This window comes from Melitaea cinxia, chromosome 25 (genome assembly GCF_905220565.1).
Source record: "Melitaea cinxia chromosome 25, ilMelCinx1.1, whole genome shotgun sequence".
Lineage (NCBI taxonomy): Eukaryota > Metazoa > Arthropoda > Insecta > Lepidoptera > Nymphalidae > Melitaea > Melitaea cinxia.
Genome location: NC_059418.1, coordinates 7,697,011 through 7,720,846, shown reverse-complemented (window position 1 = coordinate 7,720,846; position 23,836 = coordinate 7,697,011). Strand labels below are relative to the sequence as shown.

Genomic DNA, 23,836 nt, shown 5'->3' with positions numbered 1-23,836 from the left:
TTTGAAAGTCGATTAATAAAGCGTATATGCGTTGTAACTTTAATTCTAGTCGCTCTAAATTGAATTCGGTTTTTATTTCGTATTAAAATAAACATAATTAATTGTAATGGATAAACTCGAATACCACTGGCCCGATTATAAAAATTATTTTAACCAGTAGAATGCGATATCACTGAGTGACATAGGCTTTTAATGTCGTGTTTAAATCGTCTTATCAAGGCGCGCGAAGTCATAGACAGAAGGCTAGTTTAAGATAATTTTATCTAACACATAGATAATTACACAAAATTATTATTTCTTGTAATTTTAAAACTGATGTCAATACGTGCTTTTATATTATAACAACTACATTTCTAAGAAAAAATAAAATCCCCTTTTTTTAGAATCAATTATTTATTCACAATCTATTGTTACCCAACCGCTCTGGTGTTACGACAGTTTACGGGTTTGACGCCGCTCGGGATGGATATTTATATTTCTACAAATACCTATTTACGGTTTGGATGTCTGTTCTTGTGGGTCTCCCCGCCACGCCTCGTATAGCACGTTAATTCGTCCGTCCTGCTTGTTATCATTAAAAGCCGATTACAATCGTCACTCATAATAGGGAACATCCAACCCGCAGTGGATCGGCGTTATGGATTAAGATCGAATCCTTCTCCTACATGGATGAAGAGGCCTTTGCCCAGCAGTGGGATCTTAAATGCTGAATCGTGATTGTTACTAGATATTCATCGCAATTTTACTGTTTTATGCCACTATGTTGACTGACTGACTGACTGATTTTGTTGACTATTAAGTCAACAAAATCAGTCAGTCACTTATTACTCGTAAAGTGGATATCCTTGTCCAGGCATCTAAACGTTTACATACTTTCGATTTCTTCATCAAATCAAATCAAAACAACTTTATTTAAATAGGCTTCAAATGCACTTCCGAATCATTATTTTTCAAATTAAAATGTTCGAAGCAATTATTATAATATTTTTAAAAGTGAAGCTACCACCGTTTCGGAATGTACATTCTGCAGAGAAGAATCTGCAAGAAACTCCGCAGTTAGTCCATTGAAAAATAATAAATACATAAACTGTGTTTTAGTACAAAATTAGTAATATCATGCATGAAATACAGCGTCACTAAGTCCCCACATCTTTATCAACTATTAGTAATCCTGCATCGAATACTTAATATGCTTTATCTATCAATTTCTTTTTAGTAAACACTTTAAATTTATGTTGAGACGATTGCCAATCGTTTGTGGGATTTTATTCTCAACTAAGCCTTTATTGAACCTTAGAGGATGTGAGATTTCAACTCTTAAAATAAACATATAATAGAAATCTTTGGTTTTCGTAGAGGAATTAACTGTCCACTATCAAGTACAGTAGAGGATAAAGTCCAAAAGTATATACTACAACAGTGTTTCCCAAAGTCAAAATCAAAAATCAAAATCAAAAATAGCTTTATTCAAATAGGCTCCAAGAGCACTTTCGAATCGTCATTTTACAAATTAAAGCTTTAGAAATTAATTATTATTTTTATAAAAGTGAAGCTACCACCGATTCGGAAGTGGGCGATAAGTCCCCCTTGTGGGTGCTGCAGTACTAAAGAGAGCTAAAAAAAATGATGGCGCTGTTTAGAGGCTTGGGAGTCGATTTGTCATTTAATCGATAAGGACTCTCGACTACAACTCTTGAACATCAACTAATATTCATTAAAAGATTTCTCAAAGGGGGCACTATAAAATAATTTATTCTCTTAGTGGGCAGTAGACAAAATAAGTTTGGGAACTCCTGTCCTATATGTTACAGATCACTGTCCAAGTTAACTTATGTTCAATACAAATAAATGATCCTATGTTTCCACTCATAACGTGAAAATTCATTTTGTAGTTTTGTGTATGAAATGATTATTTTTTAACAATTATATCAAAATGATGAATGAACAACTCGTCGCGATGACTTACTATGGTGAGTATTTTTTTCCTACTTTTTTATAAGATAAACAAGCGTACGGCGCATCTGATGGTAAGCAGTTTTTTTATACGTAGGGAAAATCCTCATGGATGGACCCCTCCAGTGCGGGGATACTGGAGGTTATGTCAGACTGACCAAAAACCATTACGTGTGAGCAGTCATACCTGGGTGGGGTGAGATGGGGTCGCGCTAGCGTTCGCCACCTTGGTAAGCAGTTACCGTAGTTTGTAGACGCCTGCAACACCAGAAGCATGCAAGCGCGTGACCCCACCCCCGGCCCTGTCCAGGAGCTCTGACATTACTCACACAGGAATGCAAAACTTTTAGAGCGGTGTTATTTTATTGCGATCTTCTGTCAGGTCGAGGTACCTACTTCCCCAGTAGAACTGCTCCAAATTTTGAACAGGATAATTATATCCTATTGTGCTCTACCTTGGATTAAGCCTGGCCTTTCACCTACATGGAAAAAGAGACAGAATAGCCATCGATCGTGATCGTCATCAATGAAACTATCAATGGAGTTCACATTCTCTATAATAATATAATAAATCTTATACAATTTTTCAATCGTTAATGAAATACTTGAATGATGCCTATGCCCAGCTGTGGGACCAAACAGCCTGAATCGTTGTTATTCATTATCAAATCTGAATGAATTTTTTGAATGAGTTAAGCTAGTGACTGTGTGTCCGCCCATTGTACTTCACAGTCTGTAACTGTCTTTCAATGTGTTGAATGTTTAAAATGTAGTTTTGGTGTACAATGAAGTATAAATAAATAAATAATAAAAAAGAAAATTATGTGGTGTCATGGGACACCAGGTAAGAACGAAGTTCCTTCTTATAGTATAGAAGCAACACAATTTGAATTTTTTTTTTGATTTTTATATATATTTTCTAGCTCTTGATTTTTTTTAAATTTTGTTGATTGGTTTTTAATTAAGTACATAAGTATATTGAGGAAATTTAGTATTTTAGAAAATAACAAATACCGTGAAATAAAATAAAATAATAATAATAATTCAAACTATTAAGTGAAATAAAAAAACATGTCTTTATTTATTTTTGTCGACAGAATAAAATTATATAAATAATTTAAAAAGTTTACTTGTAATATTTTAGTTTAACAAACGTCACGGTCGTGTGACTGATATTATGTCAGTCCGTTATATGTTTTTCTTACGGTTTTAGTATCACATTTTTTTCAGTTCGGTCGCCCAGCCAAATGTCAAGCCTGCCGTAAGGAACTTCGTTCCAATAAACACTCATTCAATTCTTTAGCTTAATGGCTTTCAGTTGTGTCATATTTGTGTTTGCTCGCAAACAAATAAAAATTCACTTCAATTACATCGACAAGTAATACGACGTAGGTAGTCGGTAAAACGGCCAAATTAATTAATACGCATTGTTATGGATAGCTATAAAAAAAAATTCTCGCTAAAATTAAATGGGACCACACGACAATCACCAGCTTTCGAATAAATAAGGGATCAGCAAATTCGGTACACCCAGTAAAAAGTAATATGGTAACACATAAAAAACCAGCCAAGTGCGAGTCGGACTCACGCACCGAGGTCTCCGTACAAACAAAATTATTAAAAATATTTTATTACATGATGTAACTAAAAATCTATGCTTTTCGCAATTTTTAGGTTTTCGTAGGTGAGCCGTAGGTTTGTTTGACGACCTAGTTGTATGGAAAAAAAATGTAGAGTGACGAATAACATAAATACGAACGCCCAGACCATGATAAACGTCCTCGAACCTACACAGACATTTGTCATACACAGATAACCTTGCCAAGAGACTTGAGTAATTTAAAAATAATGAAACCAAACACTGAAATAAAAATATTTAGACAATAATTTTCAGCTATTTAATATTAATGTGGACTTAAATGATCTTTCAAAAGCTCTTTAGAATTAGGAAAATATGAATAATTCTATCTTTTAAGTAGCTACGTAGCTTTTGAGGTAAGGTACGGCAGAGAATATTTTGCTTCGAATTTGGAACGGCTCGACTGGGGAAGTACCTCGACCTTATAAAAGATTACAGATAAATAAATCTGGGCAGCACACATGAGTTCACGCCATTTTTGGTGCGAACTTGTGGAGGCCTATGTCCAGTGGACTGCAATAGGCTGAAATGATGATGATGATGAACTCTGCGTTCAATTAGCGTTGTGCTCCTGTTTGAGTAGTCAGAGCTCCTGGGTCGGGTCGGGGCCAGCAACGTGCTTGCAATCTTCTGGTGTTGCAGACGTCTAAAGCCTACGATATCAACTATTGCTACCAGCTGGACGTTACGCTTGATTGATTTTTTTTTTTGTTATAAAAAAATGGGAATTTAAAGCGATTAATATTTAAAAAAATACTTATAACAAACTTCAGATATAAAGGAGGTACACGATTGGTTTTTTTTATTACGTATGTTACCTCATAACTTTGTACTGAGTGTAGCGATTTTGATGATTCTTTTATTAATCGAAAGCTAGTGCGCGTTGCGTTCTAGTTTAATCTGTCAAAATCTGTAGAGTATTTTTTTAGTTATACCTAATAATGCGTATTTAATTGACTGTTATTTGGTTACCTAAGTTATATTACGAAAAAAAGAAAATAAAATTGTTAAAGTCGATACAAAATAAAATATAGTTAATATTATTAAAATAGAGTTAATTTTAATTTCGCTTACGAGCAATTCTTGCTTAATCCATTAAATATTATAATTACAAAATAGAATAATTACGAAGCGATTAGAACTAACCATTCTTACAAATATGTAACTTAAAGAGTTTCTTAGTTAAAGAGTTTTTTTTATAATAGAAAAAGCTGAAAGAAATATGGGTCAGCCAAGGGTAGATTTGACCTACTTGTCTGGTTGCCATGGTTACGGCCGCCATGTTGCAGTTTCCATGGCTACGCGCGTGCGTACTATGTCCGGGCTTAAGGCGTGGTGATAAGGATTGATAACAATAGCCCTATGTTTCCATAAAAAACAACTATACTCTGTGAGTTAAATTTTAATGAAATTATTATTACGACCTTAACACATAGTTTTGTGTAATATGAAAATGTAATTATGTATAATGATTTTTTTGATAACATCTAAGCAATGTCTTGATAGTAACTCAAAAAAACATTAGAAGTTAAAGAGACTGTCGATAGAAGTGAAAACTCAGAACTTTTAGTATTAAAATTTGAAAATTTATAATCATTTACAAATAAAAAATTCGAATAATAAATAAAAAAAAAACACAATTTGAACAAATAATAATCAAACAAAAACACTATTACAACAATGCACAGCATAAGATATACATAGCACTAATGTTGCACAATACATCAGCTGTTAGCTACTGATATACTGCTATAAGCATGTGACGCGAATGCACAAGATTTCACCCATCCAACAACCGTCTAACGCGCCCAGCACGCGGCCGTTGCGCTTGAGTCACGAGCATGTCGATGACGCGAACCCATAAGGTTTCCCCTACCAAAAAGTGCCCAACGCGACTAAAGGAGTTTTCACTTCAAAAAAATTCAAATTTGATGCAGTAATCCGGAAATCACCCGCGTATGTCCATTTCAAGGATTAATTTTTTTGATTTAAAATAATGTGGAGATACACAAATCGATTGAAATTCTTCTTTATATGTGTTATCTCGTTACTTTTTATATTAGAAAACTGGTAATCTTTGAGTGGTCCCATTTCAATTTAAGCGGGATCTGAAGATTAGTTTTGGAGTTTAGTCGTTAAGAATCGATTTTCATATAAGGCCCCGTTATGAAAAAAATTTGACGAGTAAAATCTACTGAACGAATGACCTCGTTATGTTCAAACCTAACCTAACCTAACGCCATCTATCGGGACCCAATAGGTTTCCGATAGATGGCATCTATCGGGACCCAATAGGTTTCCGATAGATGGCGTTATTTGATACGTTAATTTACCATTTTATATGTTATCTTTTTCTTAGACTAGTAAGCCTTTTTTGTACCTATTTAGGCAGTCGATCTGAAGGAGTAAACTCCAGTCGTGCGTCGGAGCTGACACACACACTTCTTTTTATTTGTGCTATCCCTACTGATGTCTATTTAAATGATTTAGACTATATTAATGACATTCTCATTTTATTGCCTGTTGATGTAAATTGGAGACTTTTTTTTGTTTTACAATAATAATAATAATAATACACTTTATTGTACACCAAAAACAGAATTAATACATATCAAAAAAAGAAAAAAATATTGACAATATATTCATTAGGTACAAAGGGCGGCCTTATCGCTAAAAAGCGATCTCTTCCAGGCAACCTTAGGGCAAAGGAAATGGTCTAGCGTCAGCATAGGTGTACAAGTTACAACAAATTTATTATAAGTATTCAAATAATAACAATTTCAATTATGTAGTTTATTTAGATTACCAATCTCTTTTATTCAGAGTACCGAGGCCCAGGGAAAACCAAAGTACACAGCTATTAATGTCAGCTAAAAGTTGTATGAAGTATGTTAAACTGGTATTACCGGAAATATATGATTGGCAGTGAGGGGAACTAGGGTTCTTCCTGTTAAAATAACTGTTACAATTGCGTTTATCTGTATGTTGCAATGGCGGATACCTACTACTATTATCAATCACTCAGTAAAAAGTTATGAGGTACAATGCCTAAAAAAATATATTTGAATAGAGAAACTCCTCCTTTTTGAAGACAGTAAAAATTCCACTAAAATATAATTTAATTTACACGCCGAAACTGACAAAATCGCATCGAAATCGCTCCAACCTTTTTAATTTATTTTTAACCGACTTCAAAAAAGGAGGAGGATACTCAATTCGACCGTATATACATATTTTTTACGTATATTCGGGGATAACCTCCTCGTTTATGAACCGATTTTGATAATTATTTTTTGTTGGAAAGGAGATATCCTAAGTGTGGTACCATGATAAGTAAACCAGGATCTGATGATAGGATCCCAGAGAAATCGAGGGACACCCTTGAAAATCCGCATGACTTTTTACTGGGTGTACCGATTTTGATGATTTGTAACTTAATCGAAAGCCGATTATCATGTGGTCACATTTAAATTTCATCGAGATCTGATTACAACTTTTGGAGTAATCTTCGATAACGCGTATTTACTTGACTATTTTTTCGTCTACCTTCTTTGTATTACTCGTCGATGTAATTGAAGTCGGTTGTTTTTCGAAGCTTCTGGTGTTGCAGGCGTCTATAAGCTACGGTAATCGCTTACCATCAGGTGAGCCGTACGCTTGTCCTGCCGACCTAGTTGTGTAAAAAAATAACCTAGAGCTATTTCGGACAATCTATTTCTGTGTCAAATTTCATCAACAACAACCTCTGTGGCTCTTTTTAACCAACTTCAAAAATGGGAAGTTTCTCAGTTCGATTACATTTTTACTAAATTTTTAATGTGTATCTTATAATTTTCTACTGGATGTATTGATTTTGATGATTCTCTTTGTATTCGATTGTTAGTGCGTGTCGTGTGGTCCCATTTAAATTTGATTAAGATCTGACAAGTAATTTTTTAAGTTATCTTCAATGATGTACTCATATACTCACTTGACTATTTTTTTGTCTACCTACGTTGTATTAGTCATCATCATCATCATCATCACTGCAGACTATCGCAGTCTACTGGTGGACCACCTCCACAAGTTCGCGCCAAAAGTAGCGTTAACTCATGTGTTGCCCACCACCACGCTGGGCAGGTGGGTTGGTGACCGCAGGGCTTGCTTTGTTGCACCGAAGATGCTGCTACCCGTCTTGAGCCTGTGTATTTCAAAGTCAGCTGTTGGATAGTTATTCCTTCATCGGTCGGCTTTTTAAGTTCCAAGGCGGTAGTGGAACTGTGTTATGGTGGATATATTCTTTACTGCAGTAACCACACAGCTAAATGAGTATACATATGATTGAAGTTGACTGTACATCATCCACGGTACCGTGCTGCGGCACGACGCCCTGCTAGGGGCATGGGGCCAGGCCTATAGATGAATAAAATTTAAAGCTATACATCTCTACAGATGGTTCAAAAGACAAAACGCTAGAAAACTGTTGCTAACTAAATTACTACGGTCTGGATATCTCAAGATCTACATCTAGACCAGATCAAGACTATGATTCAGTCTACTGAAACAGAAAATCACATAACGGAATCATATTGTTGTAACGGAATATATTTGCTTTAATTCATTGAAACACTCAAATTTAATACATATTATCTGTATTAATATTATAAAGAGTAAGATAAGATTTTTTGTTTCTTTTTAATGTATATAATTATGTTTGCTTGGAAACAAAAAAAAACCGACTTCAATTCCATTGATCAGTAATACAACGTGGGTAGACGAAAAAAAAGTCAAGTAAATACGTATTATTAGGGATAGTTCGAAAGTTCTTGTTAAATCTCGATTAAAAAAAACGGCTAAGTGCGAGTCGAACTCGCGCACGCAGGGTTCCGTACCATTGATTAGGTAATATATTTAGACTAAATTTTTTTGTCTAAATATTTATTTTTAATTTTAATTTTATTGTTAAAGTATATATACAATAAAGTATTTTGTGAATTTTTCAAGTGTCTACCTGTTACCATTTATTGATATCGAGCAAAAATAGGCCAACAATGGCGTTTTTGTATGGGAACCCCCCTTAAATGTTTATTTTATTTTAGTTTTATTATTTATTAAAAATACGATTGAGTGAGTTGGTGAATATTTCAAGTGCCTACCTGTTGCCATTATTAATATCGAGCAAAGAAGGGCAAAAAATCGTGTTTGTTGTATGCGAGCCCCCCTTAAATATTTATGTTATTTTAATTTTAGTATTTGTTGTTACAGCGGCAACAGAAATACATAATTTGTGAAAATTTCAACTGTCTAGCTATCGCGGTCCTTGAGATACAGCCTGGTGAGAGACAGACGGACGGACAGACAGCGAAGTCTTAGTAATTAGGGTCCCGTTTTTACACTTTGGGTACGGAACCCTAGAAAAGAATCATCGATATCGGTCCACGCAGTACATATTTATGAGGTAACACACCTCAAAAATACAGTCGAATTGCGAATTTCTTCTTTTTTGAAGAAGAAGTTGTTTAAAAAAGAATTGGTTTTATTTCAATTCCTGGATTTCATGTGATTATGCGTAAAAAAGCATTGTCTCTGCTGCGACACATGAGGGCCAGCAACAACAGCATTCTGAGGACAATCACGGTTCGCCCTGATTGTTCTATTCGAAAACATTGGTTTGAAACAATGACAGGCCAGATAAAATGATTATTTTATTTTATTTACTAACTAGTCGACCCGAGCCCACTTCTTCATTACAGCCTATACAGTCCACTGCTGGACATAGGGCTCCACAAGTTTACGCCAAAAATAACGTGAACTCATGTGTTTTGCCCATAGTCACCACGCTGGGCAGGCGGGTTGGTGACCGCAGGACTGGCTTTGTCGCACCGAAGACGCTGCTGAAGACGAGCCCACTTCGTTTAACGTTAATTATGTTTGTGATGCAAATATATACTCATAGTAGTTTTCATCTCGCTCGTATTTCTTCAAATTGGCACATATAGGCATTTCTTTTTCACTGATTTTTTTTTCAATCACAATAAAATATAGCCTATGTCACTCCTGAATAGTGTAGCTTTCCGTTAGTGGAAGAATTTTCGTGATCGGATCAGTATTTGCCAAGATTACCCCCTACAAACAAACAAAGCTAGAAGCTTTACGCTTCAGCCTATAATATCCCAATACTGGGCATAGACCTCTTTCCCCATGTAGGAGAAGGATCAGAGCTTAATCCACTACGCTGTTCCAATGCGGATTGGCGGATACATTCCCTACTATGAGTAACGATCGCTATCAGGTGTATATGATAACAACCGGGACCGACGGCTTCACGTGCTCTCCGAGGCACGGTGGGGAGACCCACAAGGACTGCACAAACACCCAGACCACGGCAAACACCTGTATGGCCAATACAAATGTTTTTCATGTGCGGGGATCGAACCCGCAACCGCCAGCGCAGGTACAATCCATGGCGTGACCGTTGCGCCAACGCGGCGTTAGAAACTTTACCTCTTCATAATATTGGTATAGATTATATTCACAAAAAAAAATAAGGCGATGCGAAGTTCGCCCGGCCAGCTAGTTTAAAATTAAAATACGCCAAATATGTATGAACAACAAAAAAAAAAACACAGATGCATATCAACAATTCGATAATTCCGCGAAATAATAAAAAAAGTACATGCATAATAACAAAACACGAAGGGACGTAAAAACCTACGAAATAATTACTAAAAAAGGGTTGAAGTAATAAAATTAATTAAATATGTGGCCCACTGATACTCTAGTGACGAAATTATGACAGTGTCATTGACCCCCACGTGACTCTGCCACGCATGCGTATTACGTTAATGGATTATGTACGGAGTGACTATAGACGCAACCTTTAAAAAAATGGAATTCTAAATTTGAATCCAGAGTCTTTTCGTGCTAGAGCTATTGAGATTACGGTCGAAAGCTACCAACATAAGGATAAAAAAGTTTAAAAAATAATTGTGTTTGCTCGCAAACGAAAAAAAAACCGACTTCAATTACATCGAGGAGTAATACAACGTAGATCGACGAAAAAATAGTCAAGCAACTACGCGTTATCAAAGATTACTCAAAAATTAGTTATCAGATCTCAATAAAATTTATATTTGACCATATGATAATGAGTTTCCCTCGATTTCTCTGGGATCCCATCATCAGATCCTGATTTCCTTATCACGGTACCAAACTAGGGATATCCCCTTTCCAACAAAAAAAGAATTATCAAAATCGGTACATCCAGTAGAAAGTTATGCGGTATAATACAACGTAGATCGACGAAAAAAGCGTCAAGTAAAAACGCATTATTAGATATAACTCGAAAAGTAGTTGTTAGATCGCAAATAAATTTAAATGGGACCAATTGGCACACACCACCTTTCGATTAAAACAAAATTTGTCGAATCGATCGAAAAGTTCTGATGTAACATACATAAAAAAAAAAAAAAATACAATCGAATTGAGCACCTCCTCCTTTTTTGGAAGTCGGTTAAAAATATGGTTATTCAACTGATATATTTGGAAGGGTGCATCTATCTGTGCATCCTTATGAAGCTCTATATATAGGTACACAAAGTCTCTTCTCAAAGTCTGTTTCCCACCTCCTGCCCTTACCTTGTGAGTGACATCCTTATGGAAAAAATCTCATATAACATGGACAAAAAACGCAGACGAAATCCTCAAACAAAGTCATGAGATGCTATGACATCTATATGAATTTGGTCTATATTTTTCCATTTTTTAATGGAGTTTATAAGACATTTTCCATAGGAATAGACGATAGGCTATATTTTAACGGAATGGGAAGAAATGGGAAAAAACAGTCGAATTAGTAAAATCCGTGCTTACTAAAAACTTTTAACTATGTGCAAAAGTAACAAAACGATAATAAACACGTACGTACGGACAGATTTTAACCCGTTTAGGAATAGATATATGATTGGTAAGATCACTTCGGTCGTGTAGACGTCTAGATTGCTTATATTAGGGCTTAGCGATCGAATCATCTAGAATACAAGCTGCTGAAAAATTTCTTATATTCAAAGTAAATTTTGTTCTAGAATTTACTACAATTTTATTTACAACTAGCTGCCCGGACAGACTTCGTTCTGTCAAAAGTTAATAGTCAAAATTATTTTTTTTTATTTTTTATTTTTTTTAAAGTATTAAAACCTTCCGTGTATATTCCTTAAGCCCTTAAGGAACATACTAAAAAATATATAGCCGAATTGGTCGAACCATTCCCGAGTTATGCACTTAGAAACATTCATTTTTATTTATATAGATAATTCACAATTTCGTCTGCGTAATTTCCAAACCAGATTACGACATTTATTTTTATTTTAATTATTATTACAGCAAAACGAAGTTGGTTGGGTTAGCAAATAAGTACTTAAAAACTTTTTCGTACGGCCCATCTGATGGTAAGCGATTACGTAGCTTATAGACGCTTGTATACAAAATTATTGCAAGCGCGTTGCCGATCCCACCCCCAATCACCCAAAGGAGCTATGGTCATTTTACTCACCACAGGAACACAATACTGCTTGAACGCAGTATTATTTAGCTGTGATCTTCTGTAAGGTCGAAGTACTACCACTGGGGCTGCTTTAAATTTCGAACAGAATATTTCCTGGCGTCCTCTACCTCAGTTATATATAGGAATACTTACCCTATATACATATGTGTATTATGTTCAAACGTGTTTATCACGATATACTCAGTCTGAATCGTATTAACGACAGTAGACACGTGAAAATTACGCCTCTTGAGACGCGAGCTCTTGACCTTGGACGTTGGATAATTTTCGTAGACTCTTTGCATCCGTCAACGCTACGCAATGCTTGTATCAAAATAATTTGGTGATGTTGAGATGATTTGATATAGGTTTATTGATTTATTGGTTCAGCCTATCACAACCACTGCTGAGAATAGGCGTATAGGCTTCTTTTTAAACGACTTTTAATAAGGAGTTTTCTATGTGCATCGATTTTGATGTTTTTTTTAAATCACTATTAGAAATAATAATTATAATAATAATTGTGTTTGCTCGCAAACGAAAAAAAAACCGACTTCAATTACATCGACGAGTAATACAACGTAGATCGACGAAAAACATAGTCAAGTTTCAACGCGTTATCAAAGATTACTCAAAAAGTAGTAATCAGATCTCAATAAAATTTATATGTGACCACATGACAAACATCAGCTTTCGATAAAATTAAATATTATCAAAATCGGTACACCCAGTAAAAAATTATTGCGGATTTTCAAGAGTTTCCCTCGATTTCTCTGGTATCTCATCATCAGATCCTGGTTTCCTTATCATGATACTAAACTAGGAATATCTCCTTTCCAATAAAAAAAAGAATTATCAAAATCGGTACATCGAATAGAAAGTTATGCGGTATAATACAACGTAGGTCGACGAAAAAAGCGTCAAGTAAAAACACATTATTGGATATAACTCGAAAAGTAGTTGTTAGATCTCAAATAAATTTAAATGGGACCAATTGGCACACACCACCTTTCGATTAAAAGAAAATTTGTCGAAATCGCTCCACCCAGTCAAAAGTTCTGATGTAACATACATTAAAAAAAAATACAGTTGAATTGAGAACCTCCTCCTTTTTTCGAAGTCGGTTAAAAAGGCTTACTAGTCTAAGAAAAAGATTAATATACATTACATTTGATAGTACAGTATATTACATTATAAAATAATAAATCAAATAACGCCATCTCTCGGATCCCAATAGTGTTCCGATAGATGGCGTAACAAAAACGTAACGAGATCATTCGTTCGGTACATTGTAGTCCTCATATTTTTTTCATACCGGGGGCCATATATGAAAATTGTTACTCAAAAATATTGGTAGAAAGGACTTCAATTCGTCCCAAGGTTGTTTAAAGGAAATCGCTTGGCTGACGATAAGGTTGATGCAATGGATGCGACTCGGCTTCATATATACTAATATTATTATGCAATGAAGTTTGTTTATTTGTAGGCTACCTTCTATTTATTATTAAGTTATGTATATTATATTTAAATGTATTACACATATAGCACTCAAATTACACATAGAATTATTAACGATTACTATTTAATTTGTAAAATATTATAATAAATATATTTATGGAACGGATTTGACGTTAGCTTTTTCTCTCACGATTTTTTACACGCTTTTTATTAGCTTCACCTGTATGTTTGTATGTTTGTAACCCACTTCAAACTACCAGATTTCATTTAAACTTAATAGACTTATCGAGGACCGATGACAATACACTAATTTAATACAATTATTCCTTTTTAGTATGGTTTATATAGAAAAGCGTATTTTTTAATCTTTTTAAAGTATTATTTTTATATTGACATAATTTTTTTGTCATTATAAAGGAATGGTCTAGACTCTTGGAGGACTTTACCGCGCATGATCGAGAATTTTGAGAAGACAAGGGAGACGTAATTCTATGATACAAGAGATTTAATTATTAATAGCTTATTTAAACGTGCTAATTTGAACTGATTCGAACTGAAACATTCTTTTTGTGTCGGATAGCGTATTTACCGAAAAAGTCTAGGTATTTTTTTCCTTAATTAACACATGAGAAACCGCGGGGCACGATTAACGTATATATTTTGATACTTTTCGTGCTGTTAATTCAATGAAAATATTATTATAAGTTAGGTTTACAACTGAACTTGAAGTATTTCTTCTAACTGACTGATGTTTTGTATCTTATCTCTTATACTATTAAACGAGCAATTCTTGTATATATATATCTATATAATCTGAATCTCGGAAACGGCTCCAACGATTTTCATGAAATTTAGTATGCAGGGGATTACGGGGGAAATAAATAAACCTAGCTAGGATTCATTTTTAGAAAATGTCGTTTTATCCCTGTTTTAAGGCAATGAAAAAATGGCTACAATATCGTTAGAATAAGAAGGTAAATTTCGCATCTGTCAATAAAGTTGTAATAGCTCAGGGGAAATCGGCCGATCGCGCTCGGCCGAAAAGATCATGGTTCGAATTCTCAAGTTTTCCAGATCGATTATCGTTTTTTTTTTCTTTTTTTTCTAAAAAAAAATAAAATCGAAAAATATTATTCATATTTTATCAATATGTAATTCGTATTTAAATATGATTTTCAAAAAACACGATTTACTAAAAATACCGAGCTAAGCTCGGTCACCCAGGTCCTATATTATTATATATAAAGTATATATTCTTTTCTATATATTCTATTATCTATTCTATATATTCTTATATATAGAATTCTCGTGTCACAATGTTAGTTACCCAACTCCTCAGAAAGGGCTGGACCGATTTTATGAAATTTTGTGTCCATATCGGGTAGGTCTGAGAATCGGCCGACATCTATTTTTCATATCCCTAAGTTATAAGGGGAGGGGAGGTTAAAGGGGTAATACAATATATGGTAAAACACCGTTTGCAGGGTCAGCTAGTATGTATATTTTTTCTAAATGTTAGTATTTAGGTCAATCGTAATGTATAAATCGATAATGAATCATTACAAGTGTTAATCAAAAAACCGACTTCTATATATACCTACGTTTTATACCATTAGTACTACTTTAATATTTAATAATACCTTTTTAGTTGTTTTCCGTAAAAGAAGGAGTTGTGTTTGCTTGCAAATGAAAAAGAATCTGACTTCATTTACATTAACAAGTAACCACTGCTGGGCGTAGGCCTCTCTCCCCATGTAGGGGACGGATCGGAGCTCAATCCACCACGACGATCCAATGCGGGTTGGTGAATATTAAAAGAAAATCAAAAATTATTCAAATAGGCCCCAAGAGCACTTTCGGATCGTCATTTTACAAATTAAAACTTTAAAAATGTTTTTTTTTTTTTGTAAAAGTAAAGCTACCGCCGATTCGGAATGTAGATTCTGCAGAAAAGAATCGGCAAGAAACTCTTATTATATATTCCCTACTATGAGTAACAATCGCTTTCTGGTGTACATGATAATAACTGGGACCGACAGCTTAACGTGCTCTCTGAGGCACGGTGTTGTGGTGTTGTTATCATGTACACCCGATAGCGATTGCTACTCATAGTAAGGAATATATTTACCAACCCGCATTGGAGCAGTGTGGTGGATTAAGCTCTGATCCTTCTCCTACATGGGGAAAGAGGCCTATGCCCAGTAGTGGGATATTAAAGGCTGAAGCGTAAATATTTAAAGTCATAGAATATGTTTTAAAAATTGATTCTAAAAATATCTTAGTATGTAGTAACTTTATAATTTTAAAGTTAGGAATTTGAACTAAATTACTTAAAAAAAATGTGTTATGAAATCAAAACGTAATAGTTTCTATTGAAATAAAATTCAAAAGCGTTTTGTAATCTGTATTATTAAAAAAAAAAAACTACTGATTGTAATCTATGTCGCCATTCGTACAGATTAAAATCTCATCAAACACTAATGACTGTTCCGTGTTGATAGACAGAACTAAACAAATTAAAAACGGAATAACAAAAAATAAGACAAAAATTAAAACTATCTGCGTTCATTTTTAAATAGCATACAATAGTTATTTTCGTAAATAAGCTTAGCCATCCGCTGGCTACTGACGCGTTTGTCACATTTTAACGAGAAAAAGAAAAAAGTTCTTATGACTATTAGTGAAATCAAACAAAAAGTAATTAAAAATAGTTCATAAATACACAAATATTTAATTTTTGTTTATATTAAAAAGTTGTTTTGAAATTGATTTTATTTTTAATAAATTTATTTAATTATACAGCTGGTTGGATATAAAAAAAAAATATAAATTAAAAACAGAACACGGCAGTCAATTTTTTTCATTCCAAGTGTCGTGAAGCGTAGAGCGCTCGCGTGTGACGATTCGAACAGAAAATTGTTATATAGTTACGGTAATTTTTATATATTTTTTTGTGTTAAAATGTCGGTGCACACAATACCCTTGATAACGCCCTTCATCAGAGGCCCGAAGTATCCATATAGAAAGAGTGAGTACGCTTATTTTATTTTATTTTTTGTCTAAAATATTGATACTTAAAATTACGAAAAATATTTAAATAATTTTATTAAAACATATTATAATAATTTTATTAAATCGTAAAATTACGAAAAAAAAATCATGACAAAAATTAAATTAATAAAATTTGCTATAAGATTTATTAAGTAAATAGAGTATCGCTACATGACGATTCTCGATGTCGCAATGTTATATGGCCTATAGTCATATTAAATTTATCTGTTTGGTCAAATTACTCTTTGGATCTACGGGGACCCCAGGCGAACTTTGTAATTTTGCTCATTATGATCACTTCCTAACCACTGAGCCATATGGTAATATTTTATACCGTTTTGATGAAACAATAAGAATCGGACGGTGAGCTTCTTTACGCAAAGGTTTTTCTTCTCACATTGACTCGAAGCGAGTTAGTTTATTATGTACTAGTTTTAATTTTTATGTTGAATTTTTGCTGTAATTTGAAGTTTGAGGCTAGTAATTTGAGGAAAAATAGGGCTTATATGTACATTATAGGTAGATTTTTTATGGGAGGTTATATTTTTGTTATTTCTGACTCTACCTTAATTTACACATATATAACACTTTTACATAGTTGGAAATCATGACCCGTCTTTGACAAAGTCTGTTAACAGCGTTACAGAAATTCTATTAAGCGGATCAAAGTAGCCAACCCGAGTTTTTGTTGATTCATCTCCTAACTAAATGGACGTGGTTCATCGAACCACATCAAGGTGGTCACGGGTTTAGCGCTCCCTAAAATATATATATTTTTGTTTTAAATTGTAATTTTTATCTGTCTATTTATCTATGTATATGAAAATTAGTCACCAAAATGTATGAACGCGTATATCTTTTGAACGACTACATGAATTGAATAATATTTTTTTGCGTTTTTCACTATCAGGAACAAGGTTTGTATGGAAAAACGTGTACGTACTTATGTACGCACGTAAGAAGTTATAATTCACTGGCCAGCTAACTTCACGTTGCTAACTTCTTTGTTGACTAGCTAACTTCAGAGTGTCGGGTTTTTTTCGTGACGGTGTGCGCGCGCATCTTCATTTACTCTCATTATTTTACCCTAATGCGCCAAATGAAGTATAACTTAAAAAAATATTTGGCGGTAAATAGGTTGCGGTAAGCTGGCTCGCTGTCTCTCATGCAGCATATGACTCTGCTTAAATGATTGAGTAATGTATTGACGATTTTATGAGACGCAACTGTTATTTTTATTTATTACTTTATTGAATAGACGTAGTAAAACACATTCTCAAATATTTAGCAGATACACTGACAGCGTGCAAATGCGGTTTTCTTGCTTTAAGCAATCTCTTCCAGATAACTTCGGGAGAGGAGATTATTGATAATAAAGTGTTGCATTTACACTTAAATATAGGTAGACAAGCGACCTATGTCCGTCCTTTTTTTACGCAATAAGTAATCAGCAACATATCATATACTAAAACGGTAAAACCTTCTCCGAAACACGCTGCATCTTATGGTATAAGTATTATTCCGATCGGTTCAGTAGTTTTCGCAGTATAACCGAACAAAAAAACCTGCTCACCATTTATTACTATAGATAAAAATATAATCATAAATACATATAAGCATAAATATATATGGTTCTTCTTAGCTCTTACATTAACTATATTTGCTGTATAATAATTAAAATTTGAATGTTATGATTGCCTCTCGGTTTCGCTGGCTCTTGCGAGAATTAAACTCGTGACCAATGCTGTGTACTGGTTTTTCTCTATTATAAGTTATTTGTTTGACTCAGCCTGTATGTAATATCCCACTACTGGGCATAGGTTTTGTTCTCCTAAAGCTCGATAAAATAATTTAAAAAAAAAAACAAATTGCCACGCTCTGGTAGCGCCTCGAACAAACGAAAATATGAAAGTATAGACGTCGCGTAGAGTCATAATATAGATACTAAAATAATAGAACGAATATACCTAACTCTACAAATCAACATTCCGAGGTATAGTAATTTTATTTTATGACCTCGCCTAACCTTTAACCCTAGGGGTCGTTAGACTGAAAACTAGACTGCTACGACTGTGCAGCACAGACGAATGCAAGTTGTGTTGTTTTTAATTTGTTTATGTTTTACTTTGTACCGCCATTTTTAACCGATTTTCGCAACAGGAGGAGGTTCTCAATTCAACTGTATTTTTTTATGTAATAATAATAATAATAATAACTTTTTAATCGGTGGATTGATTTCGATGATTTTTTTTTAAATCTAAACCAGTGCATGCCTTGTGGTCCCATTTAATCATGCGATTTGACGAGTAATTTGTGAGCTATATTCTATAATGCGTATTTACTTGACTGAAAGCTGCATTTCTTGTGGGTCCCATTTAAATCTGATTGAGGTGTGACGACTACTTTTTGTGTAATCTTTGATTACGCGTATTTACTTGACTATTTTTTTGTCCACCTACGTTGTATTATTTGTCCGTTTTTGAAGTTACTTTTTTTTGGCGCGTTAGGGAAAAAATATGAGCGTAAATTCAAAATAACCGACACCCTGAAGTTAGCTAGTCAACGATGAAGAAGTTAGCAACGTGAAGTTAGCTAGCCAATGAAGTGTTACTTTTTACATGCGTACAAAAGTAAAACTACTACCGATTCGGAATGTAGATTCTGCAGAGAAGAATCCGCGAGAAACTCCGCAGTTAGTCTATTGAAAAATAATATATAAACTGTGTTTTAGTACAAAATTAGTAATATGTGGCTATATCATTTGCTGCCGTAACCACACAGCCCGCGACTTCGTTCGCGCCGAATTTAACAAAAAAGTTATTGTTCTGCTCGCAGAGCTAGTAAATTTCTAAAATAAAAGTAGCCTAAGTTATGCCTTATTACATTAGCTAACTGCTATTGAAAGTCCCTTCAAAATCGGTCCAACCGTTTCAGAGATTAGTGGAAACAAACAGACAGACAAAAGAAAAATTGTAAAAAAACGTTATTTTGGTATACGTACCGTGTATTCATATGTATTTAGTAAAAAGCAGCTATTTTAATATTACAAACAGACACTCTAATTTTATTTATTTGTATAGATATAGATTGAAGCTTAGTAAATAAATAAACGTCTCCATTAATAAGTTCGTTTGTTGTTAAGTATAAGCATTATACCAGATTATCTAACTCAATGGCAGAATGCGGTGTTCTCGGCACAGTGTGGAATATTTTCAGTGTTTGGCTCAAATCCAAAGCAAGATGTCGTTGACTTTTGGCTTGGATAATAATTGTTACACATACGCCCTCTTAACACGAATCCGTATCATAGCTTATGAACATTTCGAGGAAGATTCTTTGCCGTTTATTGAGATGCTAGCTTTGATTGGTTATGAGACGTGTGAGATTATTTGCGGCGCTTCTGTGGTCTTACTGTTCTATGATTTGTTATGATCCCCATTAGGATTGTCTCCTGTGTGACCACGCCACTTAAATGCTCAAACCACGGCTCACATCTATATGGCCAATACAAATATTTGTCATGTGCGGGGGCCATTGCGTGTGAAGCATTTATTTATTTACTAGCGACCCGCACCGGCTTCACACGACAAAAAACCTATTCTATTTAGTTTTTTTTTTCTAATTTAAATACCCAACCTTAAACTACGATTTTCGTAAATAATTAAAAATACTTCAGCCATCGTTTGCAATGTAAGTTCAAATAAATGTGTTTATTTATGATTACACAGTATAAATCTCTTAAATTATCAGTGTTTCTCTACCGTATTATGCATGTATATATAAACCTTCTTCTGGAATCACTCTAATTACCAAAGAAAGCCGCATCAAAATCCGTTTCGTAGTTTTAAAGTTCTAAGCATACTGACAGCGGGATGTGACTTTGTTTTTTAACCAACTTCAAAAAAGGAGGAGGTTATTCAATTCGACCTTATATATATTTTTATGTATGTTCTGGGATAACTTCGTCGTTTATGAACTGATTTTGATAATTCTGTTTTGTTGGAAAGGAGGTATCGTAAGTGTGGTACCATGATAAGGAAACCAGGATCTGATGATAGGATCCCAGAGAAATCGAGGGAAACCCTCGAAAATCCGCATAACTTTTTACTGGGTGTACCGATTTTGATGATTTTTAATTTAATCGAAAGCCGATGTTTATCATGTTTAAACGTTTAAATTTTATCGAGATCTGATTGCAACTTTTGGAGTAATCTTTGATAATGCGGTATTTACTTGACTAATTTTTCGTCTACTTACGTTGTATTACTTGTCGATAAAATTGAAGTCGGTTTTTTTTTTCGTTTGCCTGCAAACACAATTATATAATATGTAGTGATTTATAAATAAATATAACTAATACGTGTATATCCCACTGATAGACAAAGGGATCTAAGTAACTCTATTGATAAGATTGATTCTTGAATCCGCAACGCATCTTGAGAATTGGCAATTGCACGAGTATACCTTTGATTTCTCCCGAGATATGTTTTCCTTTACCATCAAGATATTGATGAATTTTTAAAGTACCACTTGAAGCAGTGTTAGATCAGAACAAACAACATAAATATTTTTATTCTTTGACGGTTAGCAGGAAAGTGGACATAAGGTGCCAATCAAACCACTAATTGCAAATTCATGCGACGTTTCGATCCTTTATTGGACCATCATCAGGCATCTACAAAATACAAACATTGAAGAAAGTTGTACAACCAATTAATCCATAACAAAAAAAAAAAAAAAAAAGTTGTTGACCTTATGTCCACTTTCCTGCTAACCGTCAAAGAATACTTATAACAAATGGACACAACGATAAATAATGAATAAATTAAAATTTAAAATTTTATAATGCCAAATAGGGTGGTTTCAACTCGACTCTATTTTTTTATTTTATTTATGTTACATCATAACTTTTTACTGGGTGTACCGATTTCAATAATATTTTTTTTACTCGCAAAGCTGACATTTTTCGTGTAATCTTATTGGCATGGCAATAAAATTTCTCTCCTATCTTTCCAGTCAAGTCTCCATTCTTCCCCGGTGTGGAAGACGGCGGTGTCGCAAGCGCCGCTGGCGCTGGATCACCTTCGGGACCCGCTGATCAGACCCAGGATGTAGTGTCGAGGCTCAGTGCTGCCGGTAAGACAATAATAATAAAAAACCTTAATTGAACAAAAATGATATGTACATTTAAAGCTCACAACACATAACTTACTAATACAAACTTATCAATGCGTATTAACGTCTAAACTGAGCAGCCCGACTGGGGTAGTACCTCGACTTTAGAGAAGACCACAGCTAAATAATACTGTTGCTAAATAATACTGTTTTCAAGCAGTATTGTGGTTCTGTTGGTGAGTAAGTTAACCAGAACACCTGGAGAAGGACTGGGGATAGGGTCGGCAATGCGCTTTCGATGCTTTTGGTTTTACAGACGTCTATAGGATATGGTAATCGCTTACCATCAGGTTATCAAAAAAAACTAGGCCTAGTTAAGTAGGTAATATTAAAAAAGGTCGATTCATGACATCAATTGAATTACTTGCGTGAAAATAGGTATAATATTTCAAATTACCACATTTTATAAACTTAGTTTTTAAGTCTCGTTTTACTTACAACTGTTTCTTATTATGTTAATCGCTACTTGACATTTTTAAGCCCATCCTAACCTAGATACCTATGTAAGCTATATTTATATTAATTTTCAAATTTGTGAATCTGATATGATTTGATTCTTGTATAACACTTTTTGTTTCGGAAAGTATTCAATAAATACAAAAAGCGAGTAACTATTCTTTAAACAATTGGTACAAAGAAGTCCTACAAATGTGACAGAAAAATAAAAGAATGGTAGAAAGAAACTATGGATGCAAATTCGGATTCTTTTGTATCTTTACTCTCACTAGGCTTTCGTATCTCTTATTGTTAGAGCCGGTTTTGATAATCTATTTAATATTGCTTTCTAGATACAGAAATTTGATTTCATAATTTTACTTTATTAAGTACCAATTGAGCAATAAATTTGACGCTAGTCAGGAAAATCTGAGAATTATTTATTTTATACTTTATTGTACACCACAAATATATTACAAACAAAGCATAAAGATACAGACAGTGAAGTACAGTGGGCGAATTTATGGCTAATTAGCCATTTCTTTCCAGACAACCCATAGAAGACAACCACAACAACCCAGAGAATTAGCATTTGGTACTGGTTTGGTTCGTTCAAACCAAGTAGTATTCAAATTGAAATTAAATGGATGATTAATGGATTTTTTGAAGGTTACCGTAGCCTATCGATATCAGGAGTGTCACAAGCGCAGCAAGACCAGACCACCAGTAGTTCTACCCACCTTACGTACCAATGAAGCTCAACATTACTTGAAATCAGTATTATTTGTATGTGATCTTCAGTAGATGTATTTACCCAGTTTTATTGCTGCAGATTTAATACAATATATTTCCTGCTGCGGTCACCAACCCGCCTGCCCAGCCTGGTGACTATGGGCAAAACACGTGAGTTCACGTTATTTTTGGCGTAAACTTGTGGAGGCCTATCTCCAACAGTGGAGTGGACAGTGGACAGGCTGTGATGATGATGATAATGATGATGATGATGATTTCCTGCTGTGCCTTATCTCATCAAGACTGGTATAGGTGTAATTTAGAACTGCCCCATTTTAATAAGCTCAGTTTGGTACATTAAGCTAAACATATTCCAGGACTGTCGATGTGCGTCAGCGCTCTCGGCTCGCCGGCACGCTCGTCCCCCGTGTCTGCGGGATCTGAGCACGGAGAACGGTTCAGTCGGAAGGTGTTTGTTGGTGGACTACCGCCGGATATTGATGAAGGTAAGCTAAGAAGTTTACGGAAATGTTTTTTACGTCTCTCAAAATTTGACTGAAATTGTCTAATCCGCGTCATTTGCTGATTGTTATTGTAAGTGGCCGTTGGTCTGAGCACAGAGAACGGTTTCAGTTGGGAGGTGTTTATTAGTGGATTTCCACCAGATATTGAAGAGTCAATTGGTTTTTTAGCTTCCAAAAGCTAAATTCTTAGCGGAGATTGGCAAATCCGTATTATTTGCTGATAGTTCTAGTGAGAGTCTTGCAGTACAATTAATGGAAGTTTTAGTTACGTTATTACTGTAAAATGTCGCTATTGTCTTTATATTGATAATAATAAACGCTTCGCCAGTAGAATGCGAAACCTGTGTC

The 23,836-nt window shown here is 34.4% G+C and overlaps 1 protein-coding gene across 1 annotated transcript in view; it reads left to right on the top strand.

The window, feature by feature from the left end:
- The window catches only part of LOC123665920 (cytoplasmic polyadenylation element-binding protein 2), an 83,943-nt gene that overhangs the window by 52,887 nt on the left and 7,220 nt on the right, over positions 1 to 23,836 (top strand). Inside the window, exons 3-4 of the mRNA XM_045600149.1 lie at positions 21,639 to 21,758; positions 23,342 to 23,470. Coding sequence (XP_045456105.1) covers positions 21,639 to 21,758; positions 23,342 to 23,470 — 249 coding nt within the window. The remainder of the gene's footprint in view (positions 1 to 21,638; positions 21,759 to 23,341; positions 23,471 to 23,836) is intronic.